The sequence below is a fragment of the Lichenostomus cassidix genome, chromosome 13, assembly GCF_008360975.1.
Source record: "Lichenostomus cassidix isolate B80296 chromosome 13, HeHo_3.0, whole genome shotgun sequence".
Taxonomy (NCBI): domain Eukaryota; kingdom Metazoa; phylum Chordata; class Aves; order Passeriformes; family Meliphagidae; genus Lichenostomus; species Lichenostomus cassidix.
In genome coordinates, this window is record NC_139494.1 from 11,761,933 (window position 1) to 11,786,565 (window position 24,633).

The window sequence follows — 24,633 nt, forward strand, 5'->3', positions numbered from 1 at the left end:
CTGGACACAACTACTGTGATTTCATATCCATTTCAAACAGGTACTTGTAGAAGCAACTTGAAAAAAAATAAAGAGACTTAAATCTGTTTGCCTCTGTCTAATTAGCGAACCTGCATCAGTCTTCATCACGTCAGGTTGATGGTGAAGTGAGCTGTGCCTCTCTTCTAGTTTTTTTACCGCTGCAGGGCCGGGTAAGCTCGCAGTTTGCTCCAACAGCAGCGGTTCTGCAGGGCGCAGCAGGGCTGTGTCGGCAGAGCGCCGGTGGTTCCCGGGACAGGGGGAGACGCTCCCGCCGGGACTGGACGGGACGGGACTGCTCCGCTCCGCCTGCCCGCCCCCGTCAATCACGCGTGGCTCCGCCTTCCCGCTCTTCTGATTGGCTGGGCCGCAGTGGCCCCGCCCCTTCCCTACCTGTTCCTTTTAACCGCACCGAGCACCGCCTCCAGCTCGCCTCCGCTGCTTAATTCGCGCCCCTGCGCCCTCCTATTGGCTGGCAGCGGTGTCAGTCACGGCTCGTGACGCGCAGCGCGCCGTGACGTAGCCCCCACCCAGGAAGCTCCGCCCATTTATTCTCAACTCGGCTCTGGAGGGGAAAAACAATTTCAAGATGGCGGCGGCGCGGACAACAATGGGGGGCCGGGGGGCCGGGCCGGCCCGCGCCTGAAGGCGGCGGCGGGGGAGCGCGGCGGGCTGCGCCGGGTCCCGCGGGGCGGGCAGGGCTGAGGGAGAGCGGGGCAGCGGAGCGGCGCCGGACTCGAGGCAGAAGGAGGAAGTGGGGCGGGGGGGAGCGGAGCGGGCGCCGGGCCGGAGCCGGGGAAGGACCCGGGGCGATCCCGGCGGGGAGCGCAGGTAAGGCCGGCGGCAGGGGCGGCGGAGGCCCCGCCATGGCGGGCGCCGGAGCGAGCAGCCGGTGAGCGGCGGCGGCCGCCCCTTCGCCGCCCGGCCCATGGTGCTTCCCCCCTGCCCCATGGCGGAGTTCGTGGTGCCGCGGCACAGCGCGGTGATGGAGCGGCTCCGCCGGCGCATCGAGCTCTGCCGGCGGCACCACAGCGCCTGCGAGTCCCGCTACCAGGCCGTGTCCCCGGAGCGCCTGGAGCTGGAGCGCCAGCAGACCTTCGCCCTGCACCAGCGCTGCCTGCAGGCCAAGGCCAAGCGGGCCGGCAAGCACCGGCAGCCGCCCCCGGCGCCGCCGCCGCCCGCGCCCCCTCCGCCCGCCGCCGCCGCGGGGAGCGCCGAGAGGAGCGGAGCCAACGGGCTGGACGGCGAGGCGGCGAGCGGAGAGCAGCAGCACGGCCGCAGCAGCGCCCTGATCGCGGTAAGCGCCGCCCGGGGCCGGGAGCTGGGGCCGGGGAGGGACCGGCGGTCGTGCCCGGCTGGCACCGGGACCGCTCGTCTGGAGCTGGCTGGGGGAAGGAAAACAAGCTCTCGCGGCTGCGGTGGTGGCCTGCGGTGCGAGGGCTGGCGCTGGGGCTGCTTTGCGTTGTACCCTGGCTACTCGGTTACAACTTCGCAGCCGATAAGGGCTGTTTTGTTTTCACTCGTCATCTCTGCACGCTGAAGAATATACAAAAACTACTGGGGTAGGGATAATGGTAGGATTTCTGTGATGCTTAAATCATGCAGAGTATTTTGTGAATCATATTTCTGGCTAATTCACCTAAAATGCCCCTGCAGAAACGGTCAGAGGGGCATTAATATTGCGATGCCTTTGGATTTTTCTTTGCTTGCTTATGTCTTTAATTTGGGGTGTCAGGGTTTTCTGGAGTCATTTGATAACGATATGCTTGTTACAGAGGGGGAAGTTTTGAGTCAAATAATGTCTCTGTTAATTCTGGTGCATATTGGAAAGAATTCCAGTGGAAAGGCAGCTGCTTGTTTGCCACTCACTGTAGTGGGTGTGAACACTATGAGAATCCCACTCCACCCATTAAAAACTTGCTTAGCTCAAAATCTTAATGTTTCTCTGGCTTCTCTAGCATTTCAGGTTGTCGGGACATATTCACACAGCCCTGTTTGTATATCAAGATAGCTATTGCTTAGTTTATTCTGGGCCCTTTAAATATACTGCTGTGTGCTAACGTGTCAGTAATGTAGGTTAGTAGGATAACCTCTTAAAGGCTGTCTGTCCTAATACCTGTCTGCCTTAAAACCAGGTATTTTTAAATGGTAGCCTGCATGAAAATGATTCAGTGCTGCTCTGAGTGTCTTTAAAAGGGGACACTGCATTAACCTAAGATATTTCCAGGTTGATATATACAATAAATAGTATTTTTAAGGTGCTCTGTTTATTTGATTGCGTTAGAAAGAAGGAAGATATACTTCTTTCCATCTTGGACCTCATTTGCTGTTTTTAAAATAGAATCAGGATTGAGCTTATTGTACACTTGGGTGTCCAGGACGTGACGTGAAGTATTGAAACATGGGGTGTATCAATGTCATCTTCAGTGTAACCAGCACTAGGCAGCCTGGGTGCAGTTTGCAATATTTACAAGATGAACTGAAAGTGTTACTTAACTGAATTGTTTCTGTTCTTGCTAATACACCTATGAGACTCGAGGACTTGCTGGCTCTTGAGAGGACTGAGGTCCTTGTGACACAGTTAGAGCACTTCAGAGGGGTGCTACAGAAGGCTGCTTGAGGAGAGGAAACCTCGTGCATTCCTGACACTGATTCTACAAAACTTTACAGTTAGCTGTTGTTTTAGCAGACTGATCTTGAACATAAGCTTGTGTCAAACAAAAGTTACTCAGACTTGTATTTTAATATCTAAAGACTTGGTGGGTGTTCTGTTTATTTCCTACTGGGCTCTCAGGCTTTTTGCATATGGGGCTCTACCCCTTAATAATGTGTATTTTTGTTACACTCAGAGCTCTTTAGCATGTAAAATCCTGTTGCTTAAACTGCCACCACACGAGTTCATATTGATCTTCTAAAAGAAAGATGTCTCTAATTCATTGGTGTTGTTTCTCTTAAATCACTTTGGATGTGGATTCCATCTAATTAGCATCCATTATAATGAGGGCTCTCAACAGCAGCAGGTTCTGAAGTGCACTGCACATCTGGGGAAGCCCTTGTACAGGAAGCTGCTGCCAGTGGCCAATTTACACAACAGAAGAGGGTTTTAGTGTATGAATGACTCTTCCTCGGGCTGGCCTGCTGTTTCCTTCCTAGGATCCATGACTGTGAGCTTAATTGCAGCTGCTGATTCATCACCTCGTTACTGGGGTATAAAGTTGGTTTGCTTAGTAATTCAAGTCTTGGGGAAAAAACACAACAACAACAACAACAACACCTCTGCTGCTAATTTAATTTCTCTGGCCCAGAAAGTTCCTCTCTAGGTTGGTATTTTACCTCTACCCATCATATTGCCATTATCAAAACCAAACATGTGCTTTGAATGGGAAGGATGGTGGGCTTGATTTCCAGTGTTCAATAAAGTTTGGATGAACACCAAAATTATCTTGTTTTAAACAAGACACATTCCTTTCCTGGACACATTCCTTTCCAAATAATGCTGCTAGCTCAGTGCAGCATGCATTATATCAGCTATTGCTGCTGTAACAATCCAGATTTTTCTCTGTAGCTCATATGAATCTGCTCTTGGAAATTGGTACTTTGTGCTGAACGTTAATGAAGCATTTATTCTGGTCCCTGAAAGAGACAGCATTTCATGTGAAAGTGAAGGCTTTGTGATCTAGCATCAGAGGGCTTGTAGTAGTAGGACATGAAGCTGCATTGCCACGAGTGGGGGCACTGCCAGGTGCTGTGCTGCACAGCACCTTCTGTAAATCTGCAATAGCCACAGGGAACAGGGTGGCACTGCCACTTCCTCCTTCATGTCTTGTATGATTTGTCACATGAACAAAATCAGATATTTTCTCTTCAATTAGTCTTTTCTCTAGTTTATATCCTGAAGTTGGATGGATCTTGCTTACAAGCAGAAGTAAGGGGTAGATTCTTCCTTGTTTTCTTACTAAGGAGCTGTAAAATCTGAGCTACAGAAACTGAGAGAATACAATATTGATACAGAAAACCTTGGATCATTTGTGCATCCTGTAGGCCTGTCCTTCATTTGAGGGAAATGTTGAAAAACTTACTACCTTCCTACTTTTAAAAAACTTCCAGACTGTTATTTAACAGGAAATCCAAATGTTAACGTCTAGTTCACATTTCTGTTGTTTAAAATGACATTTTTAAGGCTGTGTTCAACACGAAAGATGCTTGATGTTTGAATAATATGTTTGTTGTGTTGATCTTACAGTTTTGAGAAACAGGGAAGTTGGGAAGCAATAGGGCTTGTCTCCTGGAACATTTTTTTCTCTGACAGTTTCTGATACACAAAGGTTCATCTAATAATGCTGTTTAAATTCTGTGCAGGAGGAAGGTTGGCTTCCTTGTATTTCTGTGATAGACTCTATGGCTGAGCTGAGCAGAAGGCATTTCATTGACATGTGAATGAGGAGAATGGCAAGATCTGGATTTTCATCTCCACTCATTGTTTTATGATGTGGTGTCTTGGAAGGAGAGCTGCTCCCTGTTTCTTACTGGTTTTTTTCCCCACCTGAGAGCAGTTGTTGTGCAGAGAGCTTGCTTTGTCTAGGACTGCCACAAAACCACAAATAGTATTTCTGGAATGAGCATGGAAGGTCTAGTTGGTGGCCTGTCTTGGGAATGCTTTGTGTTAAAGCTGAAGAGCAGCACTTATTTGGGAGTGATAGATGTTTTTACGTTAATATTAGTTAAACTCTAAATTAAGCTAAGGCACCAAGTAAAGAGTTTTAAATTAAATATAAGTCTGAGGAGAGAAATGCAGTGTTTCTTGGTTGATAGACCTAAAGTAATAAATGAAAAGGAAGAGATTGCCTGGAGAGTATTGACAAGCATTGATGACATTCCTCTAAAGAAGCTCAGGCTGGTACACTAACAGTTCAGAAGACCTGATTTTTGTGGTATAGGGGTGTTAAATTGTGAAATTATGTTTTACCACAAAAATAGCAAATTATTTGCATGTTATTTATATTTAACTGTGATGCAGTGCAGTCTTGCCACCATTGTTTGTTTTTGCTGACAAGTCTGATAGTTTGTTGCCCAACAACTCAGACAGGTTTTTCTTTGTCTCCTTTTAATTCTCTGTGAGGTATTGTTCTATGTTTGAAACATTTCCCCTACCAGATTAGTTAGATATGCAGTGATGCTTCCTAAGTTGTAAGGATCTGGGAGTGACTGAGCTCCTGCTGCTGCTGCTAAGTTCAAGTGAGGTGGAGGATCCGGCATTGCAGCTGAAGGCACAGCAGTTTTTTTGATTCAGCAGAACAATTCCTGTAGCAGAAGCTGCCCCTTGTGACTAATGCAGGCTTGGGATATTTATAGACATGCCTATCCACAGCCCTTCTTCACTCCAGCAGGCAGTCACCCAAATACAAAAGTCTGCTGGAATTAAAGTAAAAATTAAAATGAGTCCAGCAGTTTGGTTCTGACAGCACAGTGGAATGCAGGAACACATTGGATAATAAACTGCTTTCCTTGCAGGGCGAATGCAGCTTCGGAAGCTGTGGGTAGATGCAAAGTAAATGGGGAGTTCTTACTATGGTGTGTAGTTAAAATGTTATGTTTTCTATCCAAAATTCATACACTGCAATTTCTGGGATATGCATTATTGTTCCAGCTTAAGCAGATGTCATTTTTGTTGCTTCTATCCTTGGCCAGGCAGGAGAGGAGAACCAGTGTCTATAGGGGACCTACTGTAAACTCGGGTTCATGGGAGCTTATCTGTGCTGCAATACTGCCACTTCCATGGCAGAAAAATGGGTATATTCTAATCTGGTTTCCCCTTCTAGGTGAGAATGCTAGGAGCCATATCGGAGCTAGTTTTTTATTATGCTTACGGAGTAATACAGCATTTCTTCTTTGGAAATGTCCAGCATTAAATTTCTCTCGCTGGTATATCAGGACAAATCCTTGTAGACTTAATTCTGAGATTGAAATGGTAAACAAATTTGAAATAAAATACAAAACATTAAAGCTCTACTGAATCCTGTGAGAATATTTTAATCTCTGTAACAGATGCTTAAGAAAAAAACCTAAATAAGAACATTATACAGAGCCTGAAAGGCACAGTATGAGGACCAGATTTTTAAAATGTTTCATTTCTGCCATGTTCACCAGGTGTTGCGTTGGTTTTGTTGGTTTGGGTTTTTTTTAATGAAACCTGCATATATATATATTTACTGTCTTCAGTTACAGGACTCAAAGTATAGCAAAGTACCAGATTCTTGCAAAAGGACTTCATCTGTTTAACAATTCTGAATGGTAAAGGATTTCTTGCTTTTGAGCAAACAATGTGAACTAAACTTTCATGCTTGTTAGGTTATAATGCATTGAAATGTCATTGGATTCAGATGATTACCTAAATTTAGTTTCGGGTATTGAGTCCACACCAAAATACCCAGCACCAACCAAACCAAAAAACCTGAACAAAAAACCCAACAAAACCAACCAGAGCAACTTTGTACCACTGTTTTGATCGGTGATTCATGCTCCTTCCCACTAAGGCAGTAAGAGAGCACTCCCTGGCCTCTGAAGTTTTGAACTCTGCCAGTGCTAACAGGCAAGCAGTGGATTAAGTTGTGAAGCTTTTCTGGTTTCTTGTTGAGCTGCATTAGTAGTTTTTAGACAGCTTTTACAAAGTCAGTCAGTTTGCCCCTGCAGCGAGGCTGCAGTAGGTCCGAGCATCACTGTGGTAAAACCAGTGGGTTAAAGATAGAGATTGTACATATCAAAATGCTGTGTGTGCTGTTTGTTTTCTGCTGGAATCCGTGTCATTTGCCTGGGCATGCATCCATCTCTGGCATTGTGGGCCTATGTCCTTGTCAGTGTGGGAGTTACATGGCCAGAGGCTGCTGTGTTGGACACCTTTAGTTGTCATGGATGGCACCTGGGTTTTGTCAGCTTCTGTTCCATGCATGAGGAATCCACAGTTGGGTATGTGTGCTCCTGCCAAGGAAGTGTTGATGACCACATTGAGGACTGTGTGTTCTGCTCACGTGAATGAAATGCAGCTCAGGTGATGTGACGTGGAGGAGGTGCAGCCTGTGGCCCCTCAGTTGCTCTTTGACAAACTGTGTCCAGTCCTGGGCCAAAGGGCTGAGGGCTGCTCACATCCCCTGCCTTGCACTGTTCCTATATTGGTATAAATACTTCAGATAAATGCTTTTGGAGTAGTATTTTTAGGCATAGCTAGATAGCAGTGATCTCAGAAGTTCATCTTTTGTTGGAAAATTGAATAGGCTGAGAAAATGAAAATACAGTTTTGTATCTGATCTTGTGACAGTGGAAATGATTTGCTCAGTGTTATACATAAAATTGATTGATTCTGCTAAGGAAACCATGGACAGTGTGCCAGCGGACCTCTGTGCCTTACAGGATGGCAATGAACAAGAAAATTAAGGCTGAAGGGATTTTCTTAATGAGTAGCAAGCTATACTTTACTTCATCAGTGTGTTGGTTGTTTTTTTTCCTGGGTTTTGGCAGAAGAGAACAGGTTTTTCTTGCCTTGAGAACTCTGTTGGAGCAGCTTGATATGTAGATAGCTTGCAGTCTGACTTGTATCTCACATGCAGCTTGTTATTTTCCCCCCCTCAGACCAGATTATTTGGATAGACACAGACAAACTAGGGAGGAACCTAATCTCCCTTTTTTTCACCAAAGTAATACAGTTTTAGGTGAAAGGAGGATTTTGTCTCAAACAACTACAGTCAAAATGTCTCCAAGGATCAGATATCTAAGTGTTATGACTGTTAAAACCCATAGAGATATGAAAGTTCCTATGCTGGATATTAGGAGGTCTGTGTCTTTTTCTAGACTGCAGTGAGAGTAGCCCACAAAACAAAGTTACTTTTATGTAAGTTTTCAGGGAGTGGGTTTTTTCTCTAGCTATGTAGATTTAAAGAGGGCACATTCCCAAACTTTGAGCAATTTGACTCATCATATAACCTTGGGCAAGTTACTCATCCACCTTGAGCTTCAGTTTTTGCAGTGGGAGTATTAAGTAAACAATGGGAAACCTGCTGAAAGCCAAATGTTGTGATGGAGTTGAGCTTCTTTGCTCTCTGTTGTTTTGCCTTTTTACAAAAAAAAAGTAGATTTCCGTTATTCTTTCAAGTTGGTATTTGAAAAATTCACTAGAGAGCTGCTACTCCAAGCTGAAGACCTAATGTCCAAATTAAGAGATTTCAAGTTCCAGCCTCCTCTCCAAATGTGCACCTCACCTCATCCTACTCAGTCTTCTGCTGATCTTGCTACTCTGCTGCTATTTCCATGAGCCATCTAGAAGATCACAGTCTCCAGGGAAGCTGGAGTCTGTCCCGCAGATAAAAATAAGACTTTCCTGTTACCTATGCAAGCATTAAACAAATAGTGGGGTTTTTGGGGTTTTTTTTGCTGTTACCTGTGCAAGCATGGTCTGGGGTTTTTTTTCTCCCAAAGATCAGCTAACTATAGACTGTTTAAAAAAAATAGCAACGATTAATAGTGAACCAGTCCTTCTGTCTGCAAATCAAAGAGTGCTGTTGCCCAGGCAAGTGTGTAAAATTCTTCTGATAATTTATGCTGGCCCTGCATACAACCTGTTGCTTGAATGCTGAGATCTTGAGGTTTCCCATTTTTCCTTGGATGAGATGGTTTTCCCCAGGGGTTAGTGGACTGCCATGTGAACACTGCAGGTAATATGAAAAGAACAATACTTGTCTTGAGGTTTGTTTAATGCACTGCTTTTGTACCATCTGAGAGGGCTGTTGTTCAGTGACCCCACACCTCAGATGGGTGGCTCTTGGTGGGGATTCCTCTCATGTGTCCTGCTGAGACTTACCAGGGTATCTCACCCAGGCTGGGAGCTGATGGCAGAGTTCCTTCTTTAGGCTCCCTGTGCTGTCAGAGCAGCGTTTCTGCCCTACAGGTTTGTCTGCGTTGGTGGAGCGTTCCAGCACTAGCAAAGCTCAACTTTTTTTACAGAATGCACCCGAGGGAAGGAAAAGTTTATAGTCACCTTTGATGTGTGCAGGAATTCTGTTTTCAGATGTTTTTGAGGTCAGTAGAAAGAACTTTATATTTGAAAGAATGCTGGCAGGAAGGAGAAGTTGAACAAAGACACTCAGGCTCTGGCTGGGAAGCTGCTGCTGTAGCCGCTGGTCGCTTCTAGGTGGCACCACAAGAAAAAGAATCTGTGCCTTCACCAGCTCTGGGAAGCCAACTGTGGAGCAGCTTGGGGCTCTGGTGGTCAGAGCAGCTGGCAAATACTTCAGGAGAAAGGAGGAAAGGAATGAACATGTTCTGCTGTGATAGAACTGGCTGAACTCTGAATTGCGTTTTCCACAAGTGTGAAGCAATGGTCGCTAAGTGACAAATTGGTTTTGCTTCAGTGCCAGAAATGTGATTGTGTACAAGATTTATATACATAGTTCTCTCTAAAAGTTATTATCACAAGAGAATCACTTGTTTTTTATAAATATTTAAATGTGAGACTGCTTTATAAATATTTAAATGTGACTGCTTTATAAAACAGTCTCATGGTACAATTATACCATGTATTTACATAGATCAAATAAAACACAGGTTTTTATTCTCATCTGAAATTTGATTCTTAACATTCTTCAATATTTTTCTCATTTTGAATAGGAAAAATCATAACACATTCCAGTTCACAGCCATTTCTCAACTTTTTGTTGTTAGAGTATGTGGCAGCTTTTAGTTTTGTCAGAAAGAGGGGTCTCTGAAGTAGTACATGTTTTTTGAAAATTCTCCCTGAGAGATTATAGTGAGGAAGTCATCTCATGAACTGACTTGTAAAACAAAATGTTACCAAAACAAAGATGCAATCTTTGATTTTTTTTTTTTCCTGAAATGTTTTGTTCAGAGCTAGACAATGTTCTGGTAAGAAATAAAAATCCAGATCTATGTAACATAGAACTACATAAAATATTCCTTTTCTTTTTCAGCAGCTTCATGAGACTGTGAAAAGAAAGCTTGATAGTGCTGCTTCCCCTCAGAATGGAGACCAGCAGAATGGCTATGGTGATGTGTTTTCTGTGTCCAAGAAACTGCGTCGTGATGAAGGTCTTGGAGTGAGTGGCTCTTCCAATGGAATGCCCCCTGTGTCTCCACTCCATCATCTTGACAAGAAATCTGGCACTGGAGATACCTTACAACTTAATGGGAAGCATCCATTGGGGCTGGATGGCATCAGCAAGAAGTGTCTTCCAGATTCCAGCCTGCAGATGAATGGAGGTGGTGATGCTGATGACTCATTTCCTCTGAGTTTGAACAAAGAGCTGAAGCAGGAGCCCGTAGATGAGCTTCCCTGTATGAATCCTGTAGCAGGGGGTTCTATATCTCAGAATAACCTGATGCCTGATCTTAATCTAAATGAGCAAGAATGGAAGGAGCTTATTGAAGAGCTCAACAGATCAGTGCCCGATGAAGACATGAAGGATCTCTTCAATGATGACTTTGAAGACAAAAAAGATGCAGATTCTTCAAATTCAGCTGCACAGACTCCATTGCCACAAGATATTAACATAAAGACTGAGTTTTCCCCAGCACCCTTTGAACAAGAACAGCTGGGATCTCCCCAGGTTAGATCCACTTCTTCAGGTTCAGCATTTATTGGTGCTGCTTCTGTACCTGTAAGTGCCACTTCTACAACGGTTGGTAGTTCTCAGGCTATGTTCCAGCCTTCCAGTCAGTCAATGACTGAAAATCCTAATCAGCCCATGATGCAGGCATCAAACCATTCTCAGAACGTCCAGAGACCTGTGTTGTTACCTGGGAAGTGTGCAGGAAGTGCCAAAGAAATGTCTTCTGCTCATCAACTTCAGCAGATTGCTGCCAAGCAGAAGAGAGATCAGATGTTGCAGAACCAGCAGCAAGCTTCACAAGTCCACCAAACAAACCAGATGTCTACGTGGCCACAGTCTGGGCCTTCCCATAGTCCACTGGCTGTCCCATATACCATGGAAAACCCCACTAGCCCATCGGTTTATCAGCCAGACTTCAACAATCAGAAACTCATGATGCCTAATTTGGGAAATAAAAGCTCACCGAGAGCTGGAGGCAATTACCATGTGAACATTTTGGGTCATCAGCAAAACAGCTTGAACCAGAACCCTGTGAATAGTCAAGGCTCTATGCTGGACTACGGGAACACCAAACCTCTTTCCCATTACAAAGCAGAGTGTGAGCAGGGGGTGGCAGTGCCTGGGCAGAACAAGACTCCCATGCTGGCCTACATCCAGCAGCGCCAGCAGCCACCACTGTCCCATGTGAGTGATGACCAAAATGGGATGATCCTATTGAAACCCAAGTCTGGAAATATTGCCTACCGGCTGCCACATAGTCAGGTGAATGTCCTGAATTACCTTTGTTCAGTAGCAGATTTAAGGTTGTTGGGTAGGTAAGGCTGGACTACAGATTCCTTGGTATAGTTTCAAATGTTTTCATTGATTTTAAAGAGAAAAATCCTATATACAAGAATCAAAGACAAGGATCATGAGGTCTTTTTTCCACTGGGGACAGTTTTTAATACTGGGTTCTAGGTCATGTAACGTGTGATTTCCAGCTTAATGTACTTTGTGGGCAACAAATTATGTCGTGCTTCACAGAAGCTTCTACTTACAAAGATAAATAGATGCTTTGTAAACTTTTGACTAAAAATAACTCATATGAAACTGTAGTGTTAAACAGTGTTCTCAAAGAAGCTTTGATTTCTTTACCTTGTTTTTAGTCCCTACTTGTGTCAGAGTTGGCTTAGTATAAAAAGACCTACTTTTGCAGAGAGGTGGAAGTGGGGGCTGCATTCCTGATTTCTTGGGTGTTCCTTGGGGCCTTTCAGTTCTAAGGATTTTTATTGGTTAGGTCTCTGGGCACTGGGGAAGCATGGCATAGGAGAGAAATATATCATTAAGAATGAATAATAGTAATATTTGTTTGCTTGAAGCATATGCTTCAGGTTTTCCTGTAACAGAAAATTCCAGATGGTGCTCCTTTGCCTTGAATATAACTGTTACTGCAGGTATGCTGCAGGTGAAAATTCATGTGGTGGGTGGAAGTATAGACTCATTGGGATTCTGTAATATGTATCTGCAATGCACATATGAGGGGCCTTGTTAAAAAAGAAAAGGTATTATTTAAAAGGATTAAAGCTCCTCCAGCAAAAGCTGTTTGAGATCCAACTCTAGTCATATGTTCCCTCAACAAAACAAAAAACCTGTGAAAAAGCTCTGATTAGTCTGTGATAAAGACCACACTGATATACAAATAAAAATTTGAGATCAATGGGCTTCATAAAGCACAAAAAAGAATCTCTTTGAAAGCTGGCAGAAGTAACAGTCTAACAGCATTTTGATGGAAGAAGAAGGGTAGAGATGATTGTGTGTGTCACATCTCCTCTCATGAAAAACATGAGGGTGACCTTGCATCTACACTGCCACACTTGCACTGAACTAACAGAAATACTGATGAAAGCTTCTGGAGAATTTCTCAAATTTAAAATTAAAAAAAAACCAAACAACTTTAGGATGGGAGACATAAACACTTGCAGAATTAAATGTTGATGGAAGAGGCAGGATTTAAATGAATGTTTTGTATAATGAAAATTTAAAATGTAGTGTTTGAAAAGCTGCTACCAAAGTAAACTGAAGCTGGGATGTTTGAAGTCATGTTTGTAACTGCCTGAGAAGGAGTACACAGAGCTGTACTCACCTGTTTGAGCTGGAATTTGGGAAGTACTTTGAGACTGAAGTTAAAGCCTCTATTCCTAAATGTTGTGGAGCTTCTGACCTTAACTCCAAACTGGCATTTCTGTGTCTGGCACTGTATAGATGGATGTTTGTCTCTCTTTAATTAGCTGAACTTGCATAAGAAGCTTCACAAGTAAAGTCACTACTTTTCTGTAACTTGTGTCACCTTTCCTATGTTCTGCAGGATCAGAACTCTGCTCCTGCTGTTCCTCGTGTTCCTGTTTCTGTCCCAGGCCCTGGGGTGGGTGCCCAGGCTCCAAATGTCTCCATGGCAGGTAACCACAGCAACTCAGCTTATCAGCAGCAAGCAGCAGTGATGAAGCAACACCAAATGCTGATGGACCAGCAGAAGCAGAGAGAGCAGCAACAAAAGCACCTGCTCATGGAGCAACAGAAGCAGCAATTCCTAATGGAACAGAGGCAGCAGCATTTGCTGGCAGAACAGGTGAGAGGGGCCAGTGGTCTGTTTATTTTACTTTGTGCTGATTTGCTTTGGTGCATGAAATAGTATTTGATGGTTTAGAATCAGAGAATGGTTTGGTTGGAATGGACTTTAAAAATCATCTCAGTTCCAGTCCTGCTGCAGGGACACCTTCCACTAGATCAGGTTGCTCCAATCCCCATGCAACCTGGCCTTGAAACACTTCCAGGGATGGGGCAGCCCCAGCTTCTGTGGGCAACCTGTGCCAGAGCCTCACCACCCTCACAGTAAATAATTTCTTTCTAATATCTAATCTAAATCTAACCTTCATCTTGAGTCCCTTCCCTCTTGTCCTATCACTACATGTCCTTTTCAAAAGTCCCTCTCCAGCCTTCTTGTAAGCCCCCTCTAGGTACTGGAAGGTGCTCTAAGGCCTTCCTGAATCATCTGCCTATCAGAAGCTTTAAGAAATAAGGAAATGATAGAGTTTCCTCTCAACTGAAAATGTGTGAAAGCTTATTTTGCAGGGAAGGTTGTAATAGAATCTGCAGAATTGTGGAGCTATGGCTGAGCCAAGTCCTAGCCAATGGCTTATCACCTGGAAACATCCTGGTAAAATTGAGGACTCAACAGAGGTGACAGAAAAACCCCTTCAGTTCTGTAGCCAGTGTAAATAAAACATGATAATGTGTTTGGCAGTGTATGAGTGTTGGTAAAAATATGTTTCTGATATTTGGGTTAAAACAGTTTGGACTAAGGGAATACTGTGGAGGAATTATATTATCAAAGACTGAAAGACAGAGAATGCCTAAATCATCAATAAAATCAACATTTTCTCTATGAGTGATGTGCTCTGCAAACTTAGAATACTTTCTAGTAAATCAGTCAGTCTTTGGTGATTTTTATGTCAATATCAGATATCAAAGATGAGTAATCATTACTCTCCCAAAATGTTAACAAACAGGTATTCTTGGAGAGCCAGTGGGGAGAAGGAAATATGGGGTGTGACCTCCTGCTTGTGCTTTTGCATCTCTGGTGATGGTGATTATCAGAGCTCTGTTAGAGCTCTTAGAGCTGTGGCCCAGTAGGTTTCCTTAGGTCAATGATGGACCTAACAGGTGTCAGATGTCTCTGAACAGTGGGGAGGTGATAAACTAGCATATCTCAAACAGTGTTGAAATATTTTTTTCCTATCTATTTGCTTCTGCTTTGCCAGCACATGTTGCTGCAGTAAATTATCAGTATTATGAAAGTACTTGATTCATATCCTAGTTATGGTAACTTCAGCTATCTTCTCTAATTTCCAGCATTGTATGGTGATGCTGGGACTCGACCCAAATAAGGAGCAGCTTTGCTTTGAAGCTGAACAGCTTTAGATTCTGCATTTGCCACATTTATTGGCTGTGTGCTGCCCAGTCAAATGAGGTCTTGTTAGCATTCTGATTTGATATTTATTTCTTTGGATACACATAATACTGTATGCAGTTTTACAAAAAGATTTCTGAACCTGTTGATACCTACTTTGCATGAGATTTGTAGTTTCAGGTAGCTTCAGTGACATTCCCTGCCCCTGTAAAGTTGTCTTTTCACTTGGTATTCTGCTTGTTTTTTCCCCAAGCCAGGTTCTGCAGTTCTGGGTTTCTCTCAGAGCTATGGCATCTCTTGTTGGCTTCCATGGTCAGCCTCTTTCAGGTCTGACTGGTCCTGCAAGCAGCAGGTCCTCTGTCAAGCAGCCTGCCCTCTTCATTCCTCGGCATGTCTCAACAGCTTCGCAGCTGGAGAAGTTTGGGAAGGGTTGTAGCGATGTGTATCTGCTGTTTGTTACATTGCACCAGTCTCTCCTTTAAAGGATTCCAGCTTGTGTCTTTACCACAATGCTCTTGAAAGGGCATTTCTGTCCCCTGCTGTGCTCTGTGTAACTTTTTTGATAAGTAGGTAGTTGTACATTGTATCAGTACGTGGTTATCTCGGAATTTCAGTCTGGCTGAAAGTATCTGAGGAAGAAGGGACAGAAATGCTGTGCCTGATATATTTCATATTGTAAAAGCAGTCAGTTGGCTCTTAACACTGTCAAGATCTGAGTGTACTATCACTGCATCTACATTTCCCCCAAGACTTTAAATTTCATTTTCCCCCAAAGTTTCCTAATAGAAAGTTTTCTTGGTTTATTTTTCAAATGGTTTTATCATAAAGTAGGTATGGGTTGAATGTACTTTTAAAGGGACATAATTATTTTGTCATGAGTAGGGTTTGTTTCACTTGATCAGTGCCTTGTTAAGAAAGCGGTCTTAAACAATGATTACCAAACTTATATGACTTCTATTATGGACTTAGTTCTGCAGTTTTCCATAATCCTCTAGGAAAACCTGTGATACATGAGAATTTGGGTTTGTGTATATTTTTTCATGTTTGCAGACAAGGACTAGAAAATATTTACCTATTCAGCTTTTACTTTTCTGTGTAACATTTTTGATATTTCTGACTTGAACTTTTATTGATTTCTAAGAAGGGGTCTGAAATAAATTTATTTGGGAATACAGAGCAAAAAAGTATATGTGATTTTTTTTTTTAATATATACACATTCACTTTTGCTCTTTTTGTACCTGTACCTTTTTTTGTCTTTAGAGTATTGTTAAAAATGACTGTTGATTATGTTACTTATTAAGAGACTAACATCTCAGATTTTCAGTGTTTGAAAGAATTAAGACATGCTTTACAATAACTCCTGTAGTGCAGGCTGTTGTCTCTGAGATCCTGGTCTTGTCATTCATCAGATTAAATTGACTGTATTTGAGCCTTAAAATAACTCCAAGGCTGCAGAAGCCACTCTGATTACCAGTTCTGCATAAAAGTATGCAGACAGATTGTTTTTATCCAAGATAGCCCTTGGAAAAAGATTGATTTGTTTTTAAATTTTCCTGTACTGGACCTTTTTTAGGAGAAACAGCGGCAGCAGCAGGAGCAGCAGCTGCAGCGGCACCTGACAAGGCCGCCTCCCCAGTATCAGGATCAACCACAGAATCCATACCAGCAACAGGTTGGACAGTTCACAGGTGAGTAAACATGGCAGTTGAAATAATGGCAGAAAAAATACCAGAAGTAAAATACAAGGTGTCTTCAAATATCCTGGATTGGATAGCTTTTAATTAATTTATTACAGGGCCTTCCTATGTCACTCTGACTTAAAAGCTCTTGACCTATACTCTGATTCAGTTGCTAATTAACAGCTTCCCCTGTCCCAGGTATCTGGGACAAATTAGGCTTCTGATTCTTAATGTTGTTTGGGAAATGAGTAAAATTCTCAAGTACCTTCATTGTTCTACAGGCCTCTTTTATACCACTATTTTGTGCAGGTTGGAAGTTCTCTCTAACTTTGGTATATTAGGATTCAGAGGGTTTTTTCTGAAGTCTGATGTCACTACTGGCTGTATATATCACAGACCCTCATTAAAGAAAAAAAAGTGGTGTATTATTTCTCTCATCTCTAGGATGAATTTAAAATTATCTAACATCCTTATCCTTGCTTAAAAGGGATAAAATCTTTAAAAGGGAATGCAGTTTGAATTCTCTTCATTACATGTTAAGTGTTCTATGTGGGTTTTTTTGTACGAGAAGCAGCTTACTATGTCTGTAGTTTATTTACTCTGATAAATAAAAGATGTTGTAACTGTTTGGCTAGAAGAGCTTCAAAAATATGGAAGAGCTTGAGAACAATAAAAACTCATCTTCTTGAGAGCTGTGACTTGATGGGGCATCAAGAAGCCACTTGTCTTTTTTGCATAAATGCAGAATACAGAAGAAGTGCTAATTCTTTTCATTTTGTTTCCTTACTCTCCATGTTCCTGCAGAAATAAATACTGAAGGGAAAAGATGCAAATGGAAATGTAATACCTTCACCCTGACAGTGTTTGTGCCTGTGCAGTGTCAAGTGCAGCTACAACTGGGTTTTGTTACTTAACTGAAAAAACTTGATGCCAGTACAAAAGGATTGTGTGCTAACACAGGGATCAGTAGCATCCTTCAAATATGACAGTGAAATTTTTTTTCTTTTGCCACTTCTCTGCAGAAAGATAGGCATACAGCTGTTGGAAATAGAGTAGGTTTTGCTATAATGGACATCAGTACTATTAAAATTATTTTTTCCTTGTAATGATGATTGTAACTGTTTTTTGCACCTTAAATCGTGATATGCATACTGTCTCTTCACTGTAAATATTTTTACAGTAAGACTCTTCCCCCACCCATTCATTCTCCCAACACTAGGGTTTTTATGATGTGCTTTGTTGATAATCAATTCAGTATAATTTGAACTCTATCTAAATTTATTTTTGATAATTCCAGTTTTATTCAAATATAATATTAATAATGGAGAGCTAGTATTCCTCAGCTAAAATATGAAAAAATTCTGCAGCTTCCTTTTTGTTTTGAAAGTAGAGAAATTACTGGTGTAGGTAGATTTCTCCTGATCGACTGTAAGGAATGGGGAGGTGTTATATGCACTACAATTTACAGAGCTTTTCTGCTTTTTTTGCTTCAAGTAGGGAGCTGTTTCTTCTACAGGAAGAAACCTTTTACTTCAGAATTTGCGATAAGAAAGGATTGTATTTGGTTTACTGAGAAGACATTTTTCTAAATCACCTTGCTTGGTTATCAGCACTGCATATTAACATAGTGAATATTTCACTGTGGAAATCCAAAAGATACTTGACCTCATATTTCTATATTAGAGAAATTGAAGATACTCCTGGAATTGGGAAAATGCCCCACTGGCAACCCTACAGTTGTATGACGAGATACACTGTGTATGCATGGAATGACTGGCACTGTGTGTGTGTGCAGTAAGAGGAATTTTTTGGCAGCTTAGTGAATTGTCCATGCACTTCAAAGTAGATGTGTTTACCTTTGTTCACAAAGAAATATCAGAGTCCTGTCTTTAAAGCTGTAATTTTTTTTAACATTAACAATGTTGAGCACTTGGAAGTGGTGTTCACTTCTAAGTGTTCAGCATCATCTATATCTGTGTTTGAGATCAAGGTGGAGGTGCTAACTGGAGCAACAGTTGACACTCTATAATTAAACTCCTGCACTCTGTGTGTTGCTTGCAGAGGTCAATTTGTACAAATGTAGCTGCATCTCCATTCTGGGGTATTGTGCCTACAAGCCTGGCTTGGCTCTGGTTAAATGTGTGAGGTATTTAATGTACAAAATATTTCTTTTTATTTCAGGGTCATCTTCAGCCATGCCTGGGGTCAATAATTTAGGACAGTCCAGCTCCGGCAGCCCACGGATGTTTCCTCAGAGCCAGAACATGATTCAGATGGGACCTGGGCACACTCCTGTTGCTCCACTCCAGTCAGGCTCCAGTCAGCAGGACCGGGGGGTGTCTCAGTACCCCAGCATGCAGAACATGCAGCGTGGAGGGTTGTACAACCTGGCCTCTGGGATGACCCAGATGGTTCCCCAGCATGCCGCTCCCAGTGCCAATGGACAGACACCGATGCAGAGACAGGGCAGCTTGGGCCAAGGTGCTGCTGTTCCTGCTGGCTATGGGCAGAACACCTTACCAAACTCAAGTATTTCTCAGCAGCACAACAAAGGTGCACTGAATCCAACCTTATCTAAGCCACAAATGGCAAGAGTACCAGCTGCTATGGGGGCTCAAAATCCATCTTGGCAACACCAAGGCATCCCTAATATTAACAACCAGACACAAGCAAACAGTGGCTTAGGACCATTTACTGCCAACTCCTCTTTCCACATGCAGCAAACACATCTAAAGATGTCCAACCAGCAGTTTGCCCAGGGAATGCCTCAGGTAAGCCTAAGCACCAGCAGACCCATGACCTCGATGAATGCTGCCGTCTCTGGGCAGATGTTGTCATCCTCTTTGGGAGCTCAGCCACGGGCAAACCCACCAGCACAACAGCAGGTACCCTCACAGCAAGTCTTGCCTGGCATGAACCAGACTGTTCCAGACCTGAATGCTTTCAACCAGAACCCAAATCAGCAAATTCCCAACAGAGGAAACCTGCACTGTAGCCAAGGGTACCCTGTGAGGACAACCAGTCAGGAGCTGCCTTTTGCCTACAGTGGCCAGTCAGGCAATAATGGACTTCAGAACTTAACTGGTGACACAGATCTGATAGACTCTTTGCTGAAAAACAGGACTTCAGAGGAGTGGATGAACGATTTGGATGAGTTGTTAGGAACTCATTAAAATGGGGGCGGGGGTTCTACTTTTTTTAATTATTTCATGAGATATAAACAACTCTTGGACCAAAAAACCTGTGGCATTGAGGAGACTTGCAGGCATTAGAGGTAAATGGTTGGGAAAAAGACTGGAGCTGCTTCTCAGTGAGAGTTGACACGTGGTCACGGTGCACCAAGCAGGTCTGCAGGAGGAGTGCGCTTTGTCTGCGGTCTCTGAGGAGTCGCACACTTGAACAGGTCAAAAAATACTGTGTCCTAGCCAGCCTTCCAGAAATCTCACTTGCAGTGTTCTAAGACTAATTTTTTTAATTATTTAAAAGCAAAACAAAAATTCCACAGAGATAGTGCAGAAAGAAAGCAAATAGTTGCACAAATTGTGTTTAGGGCTTAGTCTGCAGCTATTACTTGCAATAATTATTTGTTCATAGCTTGACATGCTGTTATAGTACTGTCCATCAAACTTCTGACTTTTTATTTGAGAAGAGGCTGTATGCACCTGAGTATGCTTGCAAAGTGTTTGGAGTTGTTTCTTTTCCCCATTGCTGAAGCATGTGCCTGTACTCTCAGTAAGCAAGTGGTATTTCACAGTAAATATTTCTAGATGCTGGTAATAGATGAGAGAAAGTATTAAAACCTGGCCAGTTAGTCTAGATAGTCATCTTCATAGATTGTAGTCTTTTAAGCTGCAGTTTGCACTCTGTTGTAGAGAGGCACAGTTCTTGGCTTCTACCTTGCTGTGTTTAAAGGGGGAATTTCTTACGGGAGAACTTTTGAACTATAGTAGGTTTAACATGAATTGTAAAGCCATTTACTTTGCACCTGTTTCTTCATAACTTATTTCCAAAGGTAGTTGTATTTAAATGAAGGCTTTGCTTCATGACAGCTCATCTAGTTTTCTTTGTTGTAAAAAGTAAAACTAACCTTTGAGATCAGTTCATCCCCCGAAATTAGCAATGAGCACAAGACTTTGTCACTTCAGGATAAAAATGAGGGAAAAAAGACTTTGGCTGGGAGGTGGAAAGTCCTTATTAGCAATAATAGCACAGGCAGCCTAGGACAATACTTGTATCAGGGTTGCTCCAATATGGAAGTCTCCCCCTTTAAATGCTTTGTTTTTTTAATACTGGGTTACAAGTATGATAATCTTTCTATAGACTGGTGGATTTACTTTTTTAATATCCCTTGAAGCAGATGCTGGTTCTTCGGCTCAGTCTAAGGAGACCTCTTATCCATATGTTGGGATTGGTCCCAGAAAGGACAAAAACCACGATGGGAACAGTCAATGTTCCAAAGTCCTTACTCTCTACCAAAAAAATCCCTTATCCACCAACAAATCACCTTGCCTTAACCTTTATTTTAAAATGAAAATAAAGTTGAAAGCTTTTGTTTTAAATGCACAAATACCTCTTCCCTTTCTAAATCCACCTTCTTGGAAAACTCCTTTAAACTTTCTAACCAAACCCAGCATTGTGATTTAAAAGCAATTTCCTACAATACAGACTGTCTTCTCCAGGAGTTTTCTGCATTGCAGAATTGTGAGAGAGGGGTTTTTCCAGAGGGGTTGAAGGGAAGTGAAAGATATCATTGGATTCAAAGAAGGAAAATATTTTACTGTATCTGCAGCTTCTTTATGAGACAATTTGCACTTTTGAAAACTGCTTTTTTAACACTAATATTTTAACCCTTTCCAAATATGCATGGAACATGGTTTGTCCAGCACACTTAGCTAGTGTGGATGAATTCCGCTCTGTTGATCAGATTTGCTATTTTATCATGTTGAACTGTTGATGAAAGATGTGCATTGATCAGTGGATCCCACCTTTGAACAGTGGATAAAACTTCACTGAAGCAGGCTTAATCCCTCGTAGAGCTTTTGAGAAGATAACATAAAGATTGTCTTTTGGATGGAAAGATGAAGGTGTTGGTAACTTTGGTTGTTGACACTTCTGATATTTTCTAGAATAAGTAGTTGAGATGCAAATAACTGATGCTAGCTTTTCTTATACTGGCAATCTAAGAAAAGAGCTAGTGAGCTTGGTTTGCTATTGAGTTAAACCAAAAACTGGTCCAAGGTAAGTGTCATTAGAAGAGTATAGATATAAACTAGCAATGGCAGGGGAAGGAGTGTTTGCTGTATTTTTATTTTTAAGGGTTAACTTTGCACCAGTGTGCCTTCCCTTCCTGTTGGGGGTGCTTGGGACCTCAATTTCAGGTGACATCCTTCCATGTCACTGTTTTTTTCTCCCCCTTACAAACACTTGACAGAAATAACAGGGTAGTAGGATTCAGCTTTTCTTTCTCCCTGTTCAGGTTGTGGTGAAATCTGCTCTGTTTTCCAGTAGATTTTGCACACAGACTTTGTTCTGAATAAGTCAAAATACAATCCATCCAGTTGTGATTTCTTAATTGGAGGAAAAGAACATCTGCTGTTTGCATTATTACTACCAAAAAGGCAATCCAGCAAAATGTCCAGGAAAATGCAGATGTGCTCTTTCCTCCCCTGTTTCTGGAAGCCAAGGTGGATATTGCTCTGCTTGACCAGAGGGTTTGTTCAGGAAGGTATCTGGGTTTGATGACAGGGCCTTTTCATGGTACTGTAGGAGTAAAATTAAGTGTGATTCTAGACAAACTGGCTAGTAATGCCCATTGGTCTCCGTGTGTGAACAGGATCCAAACAGCCCTTGCTTCTGGCTTTGGTCCCTGTGCACGGAGCGCAGTTGGGAATGCGGTGCCACTGGAACAAGGTTGGAACAGTTCAATGGAAATGAAAATAGGGTTTTGATGTCCAAGGGTGCATGGGCAGGGCTGGGCTCTGCCCTCATGCCCTGTAATGTGTCACTGTCTGTGTCTGCACTCGGGCTTTCCATTTGCTGCAGCTTCAGAGCAATAAAATGAATCTCCCCTGAACTGAACCCAGCCGGCCGCCCATGGCTTTATTTATAAACTGCGGTTTTGGTTGGGCAGGCAAGGTGAGAGTGTCACTGTGCAACATCCACTGCCTTCCAAAAACCACGATCCAATTGAAAAGGGTGCTCAAAATTTTGTTATACACATTTCCTTTGTGTAAATAAATGTTTACAATTTTATATTAAAGATTTGAATAAGAGTTAGATCTTCTGACTGTATATTTTTTACTTTTTATAGATTTTAAAACTATAATTCTTTATATATGTGTTTGGGGGGTATTATGGTAAGTTTTATGCTTGTAAATGGAGAACAGTTGAATTTGATGCTAACCTTTATGAATTTTTGTCATTGAAATGTATAAAGAGTCCATTAATCCCCTTATTCTTTTACTACAATTACTGGTGCACACCAAAAAGAAATCCTTCACTTCTGTTTTATCATTATAAAATAAATATTTTGCTAGCGTATTAAACATACATGGTGTGACTTTATACATTTGCATGAGCTGAGCAGAGTTCAGCATTGTCATTCCCAGAGAGATGGTTCCTTCCCTTCATCGCTACACACAATTTTTGCTCAGCCTGTTACTAAGGCTCAAATTCTGCTGCTGTGTCTTACCAATTCTTATGGTTTCAGAAAGTCCATTTAAACAGGCCAGAACTGGATAAAGGGGCCTTAGAAAACTTTACTTTGAAAATAAGGCTTTATGCTACTCCCACTGCTTCCGGGGTTTTGTTGTTTTTTGGTTTTGTGGGGTTTTTTTTGTTTATTTTGTTTTGTTTTTTGGGGGTTTTTTTGTTGTTTTGTTTTGTTTTTTGTTTTGTTTTTTCTTGGTTGGTTGATTGGTTGGGTTTTTGGGGTTTTTTTTGTTGTTTTTTTGGTTTTACTGGTTTTTGGTTTTGGTTTTTTTTTTTGTAATGCAGTTTTAGGCCTCAAGCTGGGAAATTCAACTGCAGAGGTGGTTGTTAGTAGTGAAAAAGATGTTAATAACTACCAAGACCTCACATGCAAACTGTAGATTTCCAAAAACGTGCCAATTTCCTCAGACTAACAGGCTTTAGAGGTTCAAACTGATTTCCTCTAGACTTGTCTGATACAGGCACATGGCACACACAGAAATCCAGCTGAGACATTGGACACTGCTGCAAACAGGAGTTGATGTTTCTGAACAAGGAACAAAGTATTGGCAGCAACATGTGTGGAGATTTTGGCTTAAAGCTGGACAAGCCCCATAGCCACAGCTTCAGACATTGATGGATCATTCTCCAAGCTTTGGAGTTGGTGTTGTTATGTAGTTGTGTTTGCAGCCCCAGCTCAGCCTCCAGGATTCCTCACAGCATCCTGACTTAGCAGAGTGTATTTTTAGTGTGTTCTAGTCTACAAGTTTTGTGTTCCGTTTGGGAGAGGACGAGACCTGTAATTTCAGAAGCTTGTAAAAAACCAAATGTAATAGTAAGTAGCAGTACTAGAATCAGCTGCTTTTAGCCCATGGGGAGCTGTGAAGTTACATTAATTTTTGCTCTATTGTCCCATTAAAAATGCTGCATTGTAGTTATTGTTGAGTGAAACAGAAATTTCCCAAACCATCCCCCACTGAAATGATGTGTGGTTTTACAAAGATTTTAAGGAGTCAATGGCAACTTGTGACAAACCTTTTCTCAGAAACTAATTTGATTTTTTTCCTTGATGCCAGTGTTTTTTCTGAGAGTAATGGAAATCTGTAATGGAAGTATTTTCTGAAGCCTGAATTGTTTGTTGTAATACAGTGTAAGCAGACTCCTGGTGACATTTCCCCTCTGACTTATATATTGGACACCCCAGATGAAATCTTTGGTCACCAATAAGTCCAGTTAAGGTTAATTTTTAGGTTTTAGTTCTATTTTAGTCTGAGTCTGCTTTTTCTTGGAGAGTCTGAAGTCACACCATATGAGTGTTTTTTAGAGAAAGGGAGTGGTTTTGCTCTTCTACATACGTGGTTATTTATAAAAAGCGTAACATTGGATATTTGATTGATTAACTGAAGTTTTCAGCTTGATGAGCTGTCACGATGGGGTTTTGAAGAGATGAAGAGCCAAACCAGAAAAAAAAACTTGCTGTGTCCCACATGGGAGAAACTGTAGGTCTGGAACATGCACAAATTCTGTAGTGAGGGTTTGTGTGTGTGACTGAACAGAGAGAAATGCAATGGCTTAGCCACCAAAATGAAAGGAAAGCATTTCTCCTCTTTGATTTTAAAATTTTAAAGTCAAAGTAGTCATCCATATAAAGTTGCTCAAAAACCTAAGATAACTTTTTGAACTGAC

The 24,633-nt window shown here is 42.1% G+C and overlaps 1 protein-coding gene across 2 annotated transcripts; it reads left to right on the forward strand.

Annotated features, from left to right (window-relative positions):
* Positions 1-569: 569 nt before the first annotated feature.
* MAML1 (mastermind like transcriptional coactivator 1) lies at positions 570-22,802 on the forward strand. 2 transcript variants are annotated; one of them, XM_085073679.1, is made up of 5 exons: positions 570-1,315; positions 9,993-11,393; positions 12,976-13,236; positions 16,152-16,266; positions 18,439-22,802. In XM_085073679.1, the coding sequence occupies exons 1-5, from the start codon at positions 947-949 to the stop codon at positions 19,428-19,430; spliced, it is 3,138 nt and encodes a 1,045-aa protein (XP_084929805.1). In that variant the 5' UTR covers positions 570-946; the 3' UTR covers positions 19,431-22,802. The 2 variants fall into 2 exon arrangements, with proteins under 2 accessions (XP_084929805.1, XP_084929806.1); XM_085073680.1 differs by having other exon boundaries at positions 9,996-11,393.
* The last annotated feature ends 1,831 nt before the right edge of the window (positions 22,803-24,633 follow it).